This window comes from Piliocolobus tephrosceles, chromosome 1 (genome assembly GCF_002776525.5).
Source record: "Piliocolobus tephrosceles isolate RC106 chromosome 1, ASM277652v3, whole genome shotgun sequence".
Lineage (NCBI taxonomy): Eukaryota > Metazoa > Chordata > Mammalia > Primates > Cercopithecidae > Piliocolobus > Piliocolobus tephrosceles.
This window is the reverse complement of record NC_045434.1, coordinates 66,551,067-66,564,835: the sequence shown is the minus strand read 5'-3', so window position 1 is coordinate 66,564,835 and position 13,769 is coordinate 66,551,067. Positions and strand designations below refer to the sequence as shown.

Here is a 13,769-nt window from a genome sequence, read left to right as displayed (position 1 = left end):
TCTTCTAACCATGGGAGCCAGGGGGTGCCCCCACCCTTTCTGCTTCCTGTGTTACTCAGCTGGGGCTTGCAAAAGCAAAAAGTGTTGCCAAAAATAATTTTTTAAAGTGCCTCCTGCTATTAATGTTTTTCCTAACGTCTCATGTGAGGGAAAGCAGAGAGTCAGGGATTTGGCATCTACAATAAGTACAGGGCTTTGGGACCGACGGAAGACGTGGAGAAAGACTTCTACTGTTTGAGCTTTGAAGTAACTGGTAAAACGCTGCATTCTGCTGTGACCTGTTCATTGTCAATCCACAGGTCCTGAAATCAACTGGCTCTACACCTACCTCCTCTGGTTCACATCTTCCGGCTCCGCACATTTGCCTTTGCCCAGACTCTTTCTATGCAGAATGCAATCAAACCTACCAAGTTTAAGGTTTATCTTGCTATATTTTGGGAAGAAAACAGGCCTAAGGCAATATTCTTAAAATTTTCCCAGTCTCCTGCCCTTTTGGGGTATCTCCTCTCTCCCCCTTCCATAGTATGGCTTTAATCCAATATTTTACCTCTTTCAACTGTTTTTATATTGGCCCAACCCCAGATTACTTTTCCATTCGTGTTGCAACGGAAGACAATTTACGATAGCCCCTTCAGTGGGGATGAAGGGCCACCCAAGTCTGAAGCTTGAACGAAACCTCTTTCCATAGCTCTGCTTTTGTGTACTCCCCAAGACGTCACAAAAGTCGCAGCCAAGTTGTTGCAAATGGGGCATGTAGTTTGCTGGTCTGAGCCCCAGGGCTCCCCACACTGAAGCCCAGTCTTACAGTATGTGGTAAGAAGCACTTTTTACAGGCCTACCGCTGATGTTCTAGGCAGTTAGACCCCCGGAGCCCAGGGCTCAGAGGGCATATAACCCCCAGTGAAGAGAGGAGCAAGGCGGAGGCCATACACACCTGGTGCCGATCTGAGGTCTTCAGCTCCTGCTTCTGCGTGGTTTTCCCCTGCCTCTGATCTGCTCTCCAGAAACACCACCTCACCACGGAAGCACCAGCCCACAGCTCATCTCTCTGCTCTAGTAGAGGTTGCTTAGGGCTTGCAGCCAATCCCCGCTGCGCTGTCATCTCAAGATCTTAATTCCATGATGCAGATCTTCAAACCCAAGTCTGCCCTGCTCTCGTTTTTGTATTGCACAATATTGAAAGCTTGCTTTCTCTGCTAGTAGAGCTGTTTCTGCCCTGAAGGTTGGAACCTGTTCAGGGCCCCAGGGCCTATGGTATCCAAAAGGCCCAGAGACATCTGGAGGTGAAGCCAGCGGAGGAAGCTGATCCTTGGGGTTCTAATAGGGAGTTTGTGGTGAGTTCTCAGCATGTGAAGTTAGAAATTCAAATTTATGAAGGTCAAATGGCAAAAATAAAGATCTGAACCAGTTCTGGCCACCTTCTTCCCATTATTTTCCCCAGATACCACAGTTTGGGGCTATACTTTTATTGAAGTTGAGGCCTTCATGGAAGAGATAGAGAGTTGAATTACCTTATTTTAAGGGAAACAATAGCTGTTAACTGAAAAAGTCTGAGACTGTTTTTCTTTAAAACTGGAAGCTAGGGGGTTGGTGGGGAGGAGGGACGAAGAAGAGAAGGGTGAGGATTGGGAGGGGTGAGAAGAAGGGAGGGAGAAAACCACAACCAAGGGAACTTCTGCTCTTGGGCTGGAGCATGGGGTGAAACTCCTCCTTGGAGACAAATCCAGAAATGTCTCTTAATATATCCCCCCTCATCCCCATAAAGCTTGCTTTGATTCAAGCTCTGGTTGTGTCTTACCTGGGATATTACAAGACTTTCAACTCCCCCAGTCCCAGCTTGGAGCCAGGGTTCTTATTGCTACGAGTTAGAGAATCCTTGAAACCTCCCTGCTCTTTTTTTTTTCGAGACAGGATCTTGCTCTGTTACCGCATGCAGGAGTACAGTGGTGCAGCCTGGACCTCCTGGGCTCAAGCGATCCTCCTGCCTCAGCCTCCCAAGTTGCTGGGACTATAGGTGTGTACTACCATGCACGGCTAATTTATTTTATTTTTGTTTTTTTAGTAGAGATGAGGTCTCACTATGTTGCCCAGGCTGGTCTTGATCACTCAAGTGATCCTTCTGCCTTGGCCCCCCAAAGTGTTGGGATTACAAGTGTGAGACACTGTATCCAGTTGGAAGTTAGAGAACCTTTTAAGACAGAGATCTGATCATTCACAAGTCATTTCCTCAGATAGTATTTGCATACCTTCTAAGGATGAGCCAGACATTGCTAAGTGTAGAACTCTAAACCTCAATAAGGCATAGTTCCATTGCTACTCAGCTTATTACCTACAGTAGTGTTTCTTAAGCTGGGTAGCATGCATTCTAATGGATCTCTGATTTTATATATTTACATATATGGGTTTCCCTTAAAAATGGGTCCATGCATTATACAAGTTTGAAATACCTTGTTCAACAGAAAAAGTTTAAGACCTATAATTCTAAAGACCTTTCTGAGATCCTTTCTTTGGCACTACTTTGACATACCTTCTTTTCAGCCATACTCTGCATACCCAATTCTTTGCCATACATAGGCCTGTAATCATTCCAATTCCTTTACCTTAAACACTCTTCCACTTTCTGCTTTTTTTCCTCATCATCACTCTTGCTTCTCTACTGGTGAGCTCCTACTCATCCTTCAAGATTCAGCTAAAATGGTTTCTTTCCTTTATTTTTATTTTTTGAGACAGAGTCTTGCTCTGTCACACAGGCTGGAGTGCAGTGGCGCAATCTCAGCTCACTGCAACCTCCAGTTCCTGGGTTCAAGCGATTCTTGTGTTTCAGCCTCCCGAGTAGCTGGGACTTCAGGCATGTACCATCACGCTCAGCTACTTTTTGTATTTTTAGTAGAGACGGGTTTTCACCATGTTGGCCAGGCTAGTCTAGAACTCCTGACCTCAAGTGGTCTCCCCACCTTGGCCTCCCAAAGTGCTGGGATTATAGGTATGAACTGCCGTGCCTGGCTAGGTTTCCTTCCTTTAAAGCCTTCCCTATTCCACCTCCGGCAGAATAATTGCTGCCTTCTTTCTCTTTTCCCTGCATCTGCTGTATGCACTGCTGCTATAGCCTTATTATACTGTTTTGGTGTTATTTATTACATGTCTCTGTCTTCATGGCTGGACTGTGAGCTCCTCAAGAGTTAGGACCATAATGCTTTTTGTCCCTGTAGCACAAGACCCAGCACAGAGTTGGAACTTATCAAATGACTGTCAAACAAATGAGCGAGATGATCTCAATTTAGTTTAGGTCCAGAAACCACCTCACATGCACAGCTATCTGCCCCAAGTTCCTACTCTCGATGAAAATGACCTAACAGTCAGGAGCCCTGACCGTGGATTGAAAAATCCAGGTACAATGTCTGACATGAGGAGCAAGGCTGAGCTTAGGAAGTCTTTTTTAACATCACTGCAACTTCTCAGTTTTGTTCCATACTCTCCCATCATCTTTCTTTCTCTGCTCAAGCCATCTTTGGGGTGAGATGTGACACAGGTCGGTGAGGTTGTGTGCTCTGTCTCTTTCCACCTGGTGCTTTATGCTTTGGTGGTGTCAAGCTGCTTGTAGCTCATACTAATACATGAATTTATAATATATACTAATTTACAGGTTTCAACATGGGGATTCTGAGGAACCTTGGGAATCCCCAAGACCCTTTTAAGGGATAAGCAAAGTCTTACTTTTCCTAATGACATATTTGTGTAAGACTGAATTTTTCTTCATGTTTAAACCAATAGATTGAATACAGAAGTAAATAGGAGAATCTAGCTGTCTTTTTTTCAGCCAGACATTAAAAATATTTGCAAAAGGGTAAAGCAATGACACTCCTGTCACTAATTTTGTTTTTGAAAATGGTTCTTTTTCTTTTTCTTTTTTGAGATAGAGTTTCACTCCCGTTGCCCAGGCTGGAATGCAGTGGTACAATCTTGGCTTACTGCAACCTCTGTCCCTGGGGCTCAAGAGATTTTCCTGCCTCAGCCTCCTGAGTTGCTGAGACTACAGGTGCATGCGAATGCACCTGGCTAATTTTTTGTATTTTTAGTAGAGACAAGGTTTTGCCATGTTGCCCAGGCTGGTCTTGAGCTCTTGAACTCAAGTGATCTGCCTGCCTTGGCCTCCCAAAGTGCTGGGATTACAGGTGTGAGCCACTGCCCCCAGACTGTTTTTCTTAAAACATGTAATTTAGATTAGCATGAAATATTTTACTATCATTTTAAAATTAATAATTCTTTCTCAATTTCTGTCTTAATTTCTTTCTTCTTTCTTTTTCTTTCTTTCTTTTTTTTTTTTTTTTTTTTTTTGTGAGAGGGAATCTTGCCTTGTCACTCAGGCTGGAGTGCAGTGTCATGATCTTGGCTCACTGCACCCTCCACCTCTCGGGCTCAAGTGATTCTCGTGGCCCAGCCTCCAGAGTAGCTGAGATTACAGGTGTGAACCACCATGCCTGGCTAATTTTTGTATTTTTAGTAGAGACAGGGTTTTGCCATGTTGGCCAGGCTGGTCTCTAACTCCTGACCTCAGGTGATCTTCCTGCATTGGCCTTCCAAAGTGCTGGGACTTACAGGTGTGAGGCACTGCGCCTGGCCAACTGTTTTAATTTCTAATATGGTAAATGTAAACATCTCTTATATATTTTCAATAATTGAAAAAGTATAAAGGAATCCTGAAATAAAAAAATTGGAGAACCATTTTATTAGACTGTGTCATGCCTTTAGATTTTTTTTTTTTTTTTTGAAATGGATTCTTGCTCTGTTGCCCAGGCTGGAGTGCAATGAGGTTATCTCAGCTCACTGCAACCTCCGCCTTCTTGGTTCAAGTGATTCTCCTGCCTCAGCCTCCTAAGTAGCTGGAATTACAGGCATGTGCAACCACGCCCAGCTAATATTTTTGTATTTTTAGTAGAGACGGGTTTTCGCCCTGTTGGCCAGGCTGGTCTTGAATTCCTGACCTCAGGTGATCCACCCGCCTCGGCCTCCCAAAGTGCTGGGATTACAGGTGTGAGCCACCACGCCCGGCTTGCCTTTAGATCTTTGCCTGTACCCCAACTAGAACACTATTTCTGCTTCCATATTTTCCTGGCAAATGCTTATATAAGCATTCCCCTGGCTCTTTTCTGCTCTGGAGTCACTCATTCCTTCTTGTATTTTCCTATATCTTGAAAACATTTCTTTTATTTTTCATGTTTTTGTATTGTTTAGTCATGTGTCTTTCTTACAAAACCATGAGCCTTCTCAAAGCAAGAACCCTATCTAAATAATCTCATTATTTCTAGTGCTAGTCCAGTGTTCTGTATAGAGGACATAACCTATGAATATTGTACATTGAATGGACCGAAATCAAAGGCCTGAATTTTAGCTCCAGATCTACCACTAACTAGCTGTGTGACTTTTGGCAAGTTACTTGACCCCTATGAAACTCAGTGTCTTCCTGGGCAAAATAAGAGTATTAGACCAGATTGTCTCTAAGATCCCTTCCCACTCTGATATTTTTATTTGGACTGAGTGTGTACATGGCATGCTAGTTTGGATAAATATCGGTGTGAATCCCATACAAAAATATTTGGCATTTACCATATTCAGTAATATAAACTATATTGGGGTCTTCCTTCATTCCTTTCAACAAATTAAAAAACGGGAATTCTTGCCACTTTTGGTTCTGGGTCTTCCTTGGATATGTAGCACCATGACCCTCAGGTGATGACCCATATATTTATTGTGACCTGTTTGGCTTCTAGGTCTAAGCACTATCCGCCTCATCTTCTGCCTCTTCCCAGCTCACTTTTCAGTAGTGAGAAAACCCCTTCTCTTACTGTGATGATGTGGAAAGAAAAATGAGATAGGAACACATAGAAGCCCATGAGTTTTGTTCAAAAAAAATTTCATTCCCTTACCTTCCAAGAGCTGTCAGAGGCCTGAATCAGAGTGGACAGTAGGTCTTGGAGAATCACCATTTTCTGTTTTAGGACCAGCTCCCTTTGTAGGGCCTCCTGGGGGCGTGGGAAAAAAGTGCAAGAGTGTAAGATTAACCTGGAGGATCAGGGGGTAGGTGGATAGAGGAACTGAGGGGAGAGGTCACATGCCACTTACTTTGAGGTAATCGGAAAGCTGCATGATTTCCTGGAGAGAAAGAACAAGGGTATTCAAAATGTCTCTAAGTCCCCTGAAACCCTGTGACATAGAACCTACACCTGGGTTGGCTTGTGTAGAGCAAAGCTCTTCTGCTTGGGCTCTGACAGGGTCCATTTAGTCCCCATGTCTATGCTCAGTACCCCCTTGCCATCCAGGAAGAAGATGCCCCTCCATCCCAGCCAAGTTTATCATGGAATTCCAGAATGTCAGAGCTTAATACTTTCTGATTCGACCCCTTCAAAGTGAATATGTGCTTACCTTATCCAGAACTGCAACTCCGTAACTGGAAAGAGAAGAAATTAAAAATAATGATAATGGACCAAAGAATCAAGTCAGGAGGCAGTGGGTTGATTTCTTCTGAAATCCCTTCTGAAGAGCCAGTAGGGTGGGGAAGGGCTTCCTCTTTCTTAATTAAAGTGGACATTGAAATTCATTGTGTTCTCTCTAGAGAGGAATGAATGGGATGTGAGAAGGTTAGGGTCAGGAACTTACTTGGTTTGCTGACTGGCATCGTTCTTAATTGTTGGTCCTTCTGCCTTTGTCTGAGTACCTGAGAGAGGATAAGTTGGTTTAGAACTTATGGGGAGGAAGTGAGGGAAGTGGGGAGGGGCAGGGACTCTCCAATGCCAGTGAGCTGGGACAGCTGTCTCAGGATTCTCTGCAGGCCCTGTGGAGTGAGGGAGGCTCTGCTCTTACCACGGTGGTGTTTGGGTGGCTTCTTGATGGGAGGGTCCTGTGGAGGAAGGCACCCAGCCTGTGAGGAGAGGTGGTCAGTCAGATCCCTGCAGATGCCTGAGGGAGGAGGATGCTGGGCTGGAAAGACCTCAGAGCTGGTGCCTGCCACCTGGAAGGCAAGTGGGGAATGCTGAAAACCACTGCCTGGAGCCTCTTGAAAGATTCTCTTGATGATTTCAGAAGGAGGAACCAACCATCATGTCTGTTGTGGACTGAATGTTTATTGTCCCCCCACCCAAATTTGTGTGTTGAAATCCTTAACTCCCAATGTGACAGTATTGGGAAGCGGAGTCTTTGAGAAATAATTAGGTCAGAGCAGGGAGCCCTCATGAATGGGACTAGTGCTGTTATAAGAAGAGACATGAGAGCTTGCTTTCTGTCTCTGTTCTCTGCCTTGTGAGGACACAATGAGAAGAAGACCATCTGCACAACGGGAAGAGTGCTCTCATCAGACACCAGATCTGCAGGATCCGTGGTCTTAGACCTCCAGACTCCAGAATTGTAATAAATAAATTTCTGTTATTTAAGCCACCCAGTCTGTGGTAATTCAGGACAATGTTTCAGGTCCACAAAACCAAAGTAGCCCACTCAAGCTTTCAGAGCCACATGGGCTTCTCCTGCTCCTGACATCCTTGTCCTGACTGGCAGAAATGGTCCTCCTCAGGCCAGGCATATGTGGAGCTGTACTTTTCTCCAGTTTTTCTCTCTAGAATCTCTAGTTGTTGTTTTTTTTTTTTTTTCCCCCTCTCTCTCTTTACCTTGTTTGGTTTTGGCCACTTAGCCAGCATGGTGATGTGGAAAGAGAACTGGTCTGAGTGGCCAGTAAGGGATCTGGGTTCAGATCCCATCTTTTCTAGGTCTCAGTCTTCTGTCTGTGTAGTGAGGAATTTGGAGTAGATAATCCATAAGATTCCTTCCATATTCGAAGGAAAACTTCCTTCCTCTTAGTAACAGCTAGAAAATCATTGAGGTTTTGTGTGAAGACTAGGTAAAGTGGGGAGTTGTGGGGAGGTGTTTTGCTTTAGTAAACAGGTTGTTTTCTTTTGCAACTGGGCTCTGGGATCATTGCTCTGAACAGTATCTCCTATTGAGCATAACAGATCCACTAGTTAAGAAGCCCTAATGGAGTACCCACTCTGGGTAGGACACAATGCCAAGCATTTCCACGGAACATAGTGGACACATCCCTGCTGTCAACATGCTCACAACCTCAGTAGGAAGACACAGATGGTTTGCTGGCCAAGGTCATCTCAGCATACCCTGGTTTTTGCCAACACTGTTCCTTTCCAGGCCAGACTAATGGGCCCTCTAAGGGTTACACAATCTTTGAAGATTTTAACCTCACAAGGCCCATAGACAGCAGAGGTGGCCTGGAGAAGCCAGGGAAGGCTTCCTGGACCAGATGAGGCTGTAGCCGAGTGATTTAATAGAATTGGAATGACACCAGAGAAAGAGAGAAGAGTGGGCACAACAGCCTTGCAGAAGAAGAGAGGACAGATATGTCTGTGTGTGTGTCAAGAGGATTGGCCTGTATACTTGGCATATAATAAGCTTTCAGTAAATATTTGGTGACTGATGGATGAATGAATGCTATAAGATAGCTGTAGAAGATATGTGTATATTGCCTAAGTTTGAACTGATATAGGTGTTAGCTTTGGAATTATTTTTATTTGTTTTATTTTAAGTTTTTTAGAGATAGGGTCTCCCTTTGTTGTCCAGGCTGGAGTGCAATGGCGTGATCATAGCTTATTGCCGCTTTAAACTCCTGTGTTCAAGTAATCCTCCCATCTTTGCCTCCTGATTAGTTAGGACTACAGGTGTGCACCACCATGCCTGGCTAGTTTGTAAAGTTTTTGATAGAGACAGGGACTTGTCTCTATCAAAAGACTGGTCTCGAACTCCTGGCCTCAAGTGACCCTCCTGACTTGGCCTTTCCAAAGTGCTGGGATTACAGGTATGAGCCAACATGCCCAGCATGGAATTGTTTTTAAAATTATTTTTTTCTCTCTTATAAGTCAAGTGCAGAACAAAAAGAGCTAAACAAACAAAAACACAATAGCAAAAATCTCTGAATAAGTAGCTGTTGGCAACTTTACTGTAAGAAGCTCTTAGCAACTTTACTATATGACTGAGGAAGAAGGACTTGATTTAGATCACTTTTAGCCACCTTGAGCCCACCCATCCTCCTTGTCCAGAGAAGGTCCCGGAGCACAGAGCAGTATGTCCCTTGACATGGCCCACCTGCTCTCTGGGAGAAGAGATCCTGCTGGCACAAGACAAAGGTTCCTTGAGGACAGTCACCTGGCCTGGCCGCCTGGAGGGCCTTTGCTCCCTGGCCTGGGGACGGTGCGCCTTGCCCTTCTCCTCTAGCTCCAGGTTCCTCCTCCTGAAGAACTGCTGCAGTCGAGCTCTCTGGAGCTGCTCTTTCTGCTGGATCCTCAGTGTCTTCCCCACCTGGCGGCAAGTGGTCACATTGGGACGGCAGCGGCGGCTTTCACGGGTCTCTTGCCTGCGCTCACACTTGGCCTCATAGCTCTCAGCCCACCGGGCCAAGCCAGGGGAGGGCCTGGGGTCTGGGCTGATCATGATGACCTCCAAGCACCTGTTGCGCTTGGCTTCCCGTTCCTGGAATAGATGCCTGGATCTGCCAAATGCCAAGAGGGAGGAGAAGGGGAGGGGTCAGAAGATGGGCAGAAAAATGACTATCTCCCTAGACCAGGGGGCAGAAATAGCACAGAGTTCCATCCATGTGGGTTGAAAACTGAGGACATGGTGGTATCAAACTGGGAGTCAGGACTCTTGGTCTCAGTCTCTAATGAACTAATACAACCTTATAACAGCGATTTCCTGCTCTTCTCTAGCCGATGTTTCCCCTTTGTAAAGTAAAAGGGTCTCTGTGGCTGCCACTTACTCCTTGACTGAACATCTTACCATGCCTCTAAGTCAGGGGAACATGATAAATAATTGATTAAAATAATAATGAGCTTATAGCCTCTTGGATGGAAGGTGTGTGTTCATTTTCCAGACTTCTAGAGAAACAGCTAAGTTCAGCCCCTCTGCCCTCTTATCCCCCAGTTGAAAAAGAAAGTCAGTATCTTTACTGCTCTCCTGGTCCAAGCTGTTACTAACATAGTTGAATGACACTTCTCAAGATCTGGAGGGCTAACCACACCCTCCTCAGGTGGTGACCAGTCCTGTGACCAGCACCCGCTGCTCTCTTCTTGACTTTTAGCAACTAGCTTATGAGTCTGGACCTGGCATGGTTTAGGAGGAAACCCTACCCTAATTCCTCCAACCTGCTGTCCTGACAATGGTCCATGGGCCCCCCACTCCAAGCTCAGGACTGGGCCATGTCTCTCAGGTGCAGATCAAGTTCAATCAGTATTGACTGAGCATCTGCCACATGCCTAGTGCTGGCCGAAACCCATTTCAGAGCATCTGGCTCCAATTGGAAATGAGGGTTTCATTTCTTTAGGATCACCTTCTTGTCAGGGCTAATTCTGGTGCCAAGTCTGCTTTCCTTTGCCAAGACACAGATTGTGCCATCCAAACCCACAAGCACATGAATTATACCTCAGTAAGGCTGCTGCAAACAGAAAAGAAACAAAACAAAAATAGTAATCAGAAGTTTCCAGGGAGCCAGGCTTGGTGTAGGGGCCACAGGATGTCCCTCTGCATGACCTTACCTGGTATTCACATAGCACCCAGACCCAAATCCCCCTTTCCTTCTCTGTGCCTTTCTCTTTCCTACTCTTCCCCACCTACCTTCTGCAGTTTATCCTACTAGAACCCTCTGGTCACTTTGCTGAGTTGGGCTGGACTTGGATTAGCTGGATCCTGAGCGTTGGAAATTCTGTGTCCTGCCTCCTCTGATCACTGGAGTCAGACCAGGAACTGATGAAGGAAGAGGGACTCCCCCTCACAGCTGCTGCTGCTTCTCTTCCTCCCGCGACCTCATTACCCACCACCCTGGGAGGAGGGTATCTCAGCTTCACCAACCAGCAGGCATTTGCTAGCTGTAACCCCTCGGGGTTTATTTATAGGCCAAACAGACTCAACAGGTAGCAGAGGCTCTGCCCCTTTACTAGGACTTCGCTATCCTGGCTCAGTCTGGAATTCTATGCAGGATTCTTGTTTTCTCTCTGATCCTACCACTCATTCCCCAGGGTCATGGGTGGGGCAGTCTTCTTCCCTGAGAGGAGTTTTGTGTGGTCAAGCCCTGGACACTCAAATGCCTGACCCTTGAGGGTTGGAGGAGCATACTCTGGTGTCAGGCAGCATTGATTGCAAACAGAAATGTGACGTTGTTAATGTTTGTCCTCTACATACCCATTCTGAATGGCTCTCTTCTTTCTTTAGGTGTTTCTACTTACTCCTTCTTGGATAAGGGTGGGAGTGGGCATAGGGGATGGTCCCTTGACTTTCTCCCTGCCACTTTCTTTATTTAGAGACTTAAAAAAAAGGGTCTGACAGACCCATGTCTATTGTTATAAATGACTGAAGGGAGGAGACCCAGGATTATGTGCATGTGAACTCCATGTCTGGAACTTACACTCACAGCATCCCTGAGTCACAGCCCCTGGCTATTCTGCCATGGATTGCAGTGGAGAACCCTGGCTCTTGGAGTCACACTGTGTGGACTCATATCCTGGCTCTGTCACCTACTACTCGTGTGTGGTTTTAGATAAGCTATTAAACATCTCTAAGCCCCAGTCTCCTCATTTATAAAATGGGGCTAGATTGGCCGGGTGTGGCGGGTCACGCCTGCAATCCCAGCACTCTGGGAGGCCGAGGCGGGCGGATCATGAGGTCAGGAGATCGAGACCATCCTGGCTAACACAGTGAAACCTGGTCTCTACTAAAAAATACAAAAAATTAGCCAGGCATAGTGGCGGGCTCCTGTAGTCCCAGCTACTCGGGAGGCTGAGGCAGGAGAATGGCGTGAACCCGGGAGGCGGAGCTTGCAGTGAACCAAGATCGTGCCACTGCACTCCAGCACTCCGGCCTGGGTGACAAGCAAGACTCCGTCTCAAAAATGAAATGAAATGAAATGAAATGTAAAATAAAATAAAATAAATAAAATAAAATAGGGCTAGAACCTGCCTTGTAGGTTATAAGGATTAAATGACATTTTTGCCATTAAAAGTAATGGCAAAAACCAAATATTATCCTTGTTATGCTGACGTTGGATATTGAAGACTTGGTGCTGTAAGACAAAGGCTCCAAGCTAAACTAGCACTCCTAAGACCAAGAATGCCTTCTCTCATCCTCTCAACCCTCTCTCTTTGACAGAATATATTGTTTACCAGATTGAGGGGATGCTGGACCCAGGCTGGAGTCACATTTACTTCTCTGGTTCTTCTGACCCTGGGTTTGGCCTATAAGGAGAAAGGGCTTCTCTGTGGTCTGGACATAATCAGCATCCCAATTACACCAAGCAGAAAGGTAAGGAAGAGATGGGGTCTGCCTGTGTCACACATAAGGTGTGAGGTCCCCTCCCTGTTTGGCTCCAGCTTCCCTGCAGGTTTTGTAGTGGAGGCAGAACATTGAGAATTCTCCTGCCTTCTTGCCATGAAGAGGAAAGGGCTATGGGGGAGAACACAGGGCCTGAGATGAGGTCTCTCTGGGCTCTCCACCTAGGCCACCCACCTTCATCCACTGAAACACACAGCTGCTTTGCTCAGTGCTTCCTCGGGGCAGACATTGAGTCTTCTTACCCAAGAAAGGAGCTGCAGTGGAAATTGCTTCTTAGAGAGGGGAGTGTTCCCAGATGCCTTGGCTACCACAACTGCTAGGATTTGGTGCAACATGCTGCATAGAACCCTACCCCAGTTTCTGGGATATTTGGACCCTACTGACTTGCTTAAAAACAAGAAGGTATGCAGGATGGCTGACAGGGATAGGCTGCTAAAGAAAAGGGAACTAGTCCCTGTAGAGTTCAAAGAAAGATCACTGGGCCACTGCCCAGGTTTTCTGGCATCTCTGACGTTCCCCCCTGGCAGCATGACTGGGCTCACTTAGAGCTTGGAGGAAGGGTTACTGGCTTGGAAGGCTCAGCCTGGTCTCTCAGGCTGCAGAGAGAGAACAGGGCACGGCTCCTCACCTGACTGTGGCTTGACATGCCTTTCTGAGTCTCGCTTTTACTTCCTGGCCGTGTGTGCAACAGAGGCAATGAATGACTTCCTGCATGGGTTGGCCTTCCTGGCCCAGAGCTCTCAGTGGAAACTGAGGGGAGAGGGGCCTACGCTTAAGCTGCTAGGAAGGCAGTCTTGTGTTCAGGGATCCGTGCTTTGAAGAAAACCATAAAAGGTCATTTAATTCATGCCCATATCACTGGATAGCCTGAACTAAGTCATTTGACTTACTCCTAATCTAATGTAATCTAATCTAATCTACTGGAACAGAGGAGTGGTACAAGCTGTACCCTTTGCCAAGGCTAGCGCCACAGGAAACCAACACAGGATACTTTCTTGATTACCCAAACCCCCGACACCCGTAAACTATGCCACCTGCTCTCTCTTCACCCAGGGGAGCTGGGATGGTAGAGCATCTTCTGCCCCACCCCAAAGTTGGAGTTCCCAAACCAGGACATAAAAGCATCCTCCTTCTCAGTTACCTCCGAGTCCCAGGCTCCAACTCAAGCCACTCAGGAAAGCATTCCAGCTCCTGGGCAGATCTTGGCTCTGGTCTCAGATGGAGCAAGACAGCAGATGGGTAAAGCACACGCTTTCAATCCATAGGTCTGGGCCCCATTAACACGTCCCTTCGTGGTACTGTCTTTCTTTTTGCACAGCAGCCTTGCTGAAACAGGAAACAGACAAAGCCACAAGGTTTGCAAACCCCGGTTCCTCTCTTTTGCTCTCTGGCATCAT

At 46.3% G+C, this 13,769-nt stretch overlaps 2 protein-coding genes across 9 annotated transcripts in view; one reads left to right on the top strand and one right to left on the bottom strand.

Annotated features, from left to right (window-relative positions):
• Positions 1-13,769, bottom strand: part of TRAF3IP3 (TRAF3 interacting protein 3) — a 26,015-nt gene extending 12,246 nt beyond the window's left edge. For 4 of the 8 annotated variants that reach the window (XM_023198323.2, XM_023198327.2, XM_023198325.1 and 1 more), the window contains exons 1-8: positions 13,514-13,768; positions 13,001-13,185; positions 9,139-9,541; positions 6,859-7,006; positions 6,655-6,712; positions 6,421-6,445; positions 6,121-6,150; positions 5,925-6,020 (exon numbers count right to left, since the gene is read on the bottom strand). In XM_023198323.2, the coding sequence (XP_023054091.1) occupies positions 5,925-6,020; positions 6,121-6,150; positions 6,421-6,445; positions 6,655-6,712; positions 6,859-7,006; positions 9,139-9,541; positions 13,001-13,086 (846 nt within the window). In that variant the 5' untranslated portion in view covers positions 13,087-13,185; positions 13,514-13,768. Of the gene's footprint in view, positions 1-934; positions 1,974-5,924; positions 6,021-6,120; positions 6,151-6,420; positions 6,446-6,654; positions 6,713-6,858; positions 7,007-9,138; positions 9,542-13,000; positions 13,186-13,513 lie in introns of those variants that run through there. The other 4 variants (XR_002728137.1, XM_023198324.1, XM_023198326.1 and 1 more) reach the window with 4 other exon arrangements.
• Positions 1,957-13,769, top strand: part of LAMB3 (laminin subunit beta 3) — a 160,809-nt gene continuing 148,996 nt past the window's right edge. Inside the window, exons 1-2 of the mRNA XM_023198322.3 lie at positions 1,957-2,014; positions 12,190-12,342. The gene's annotated coding sequence lies outside the window, so the exon portion shown is untranslated. The remainder of the gene's footprint in view (positions 2,015-12,189; positions 12,343-13,769) is intronic.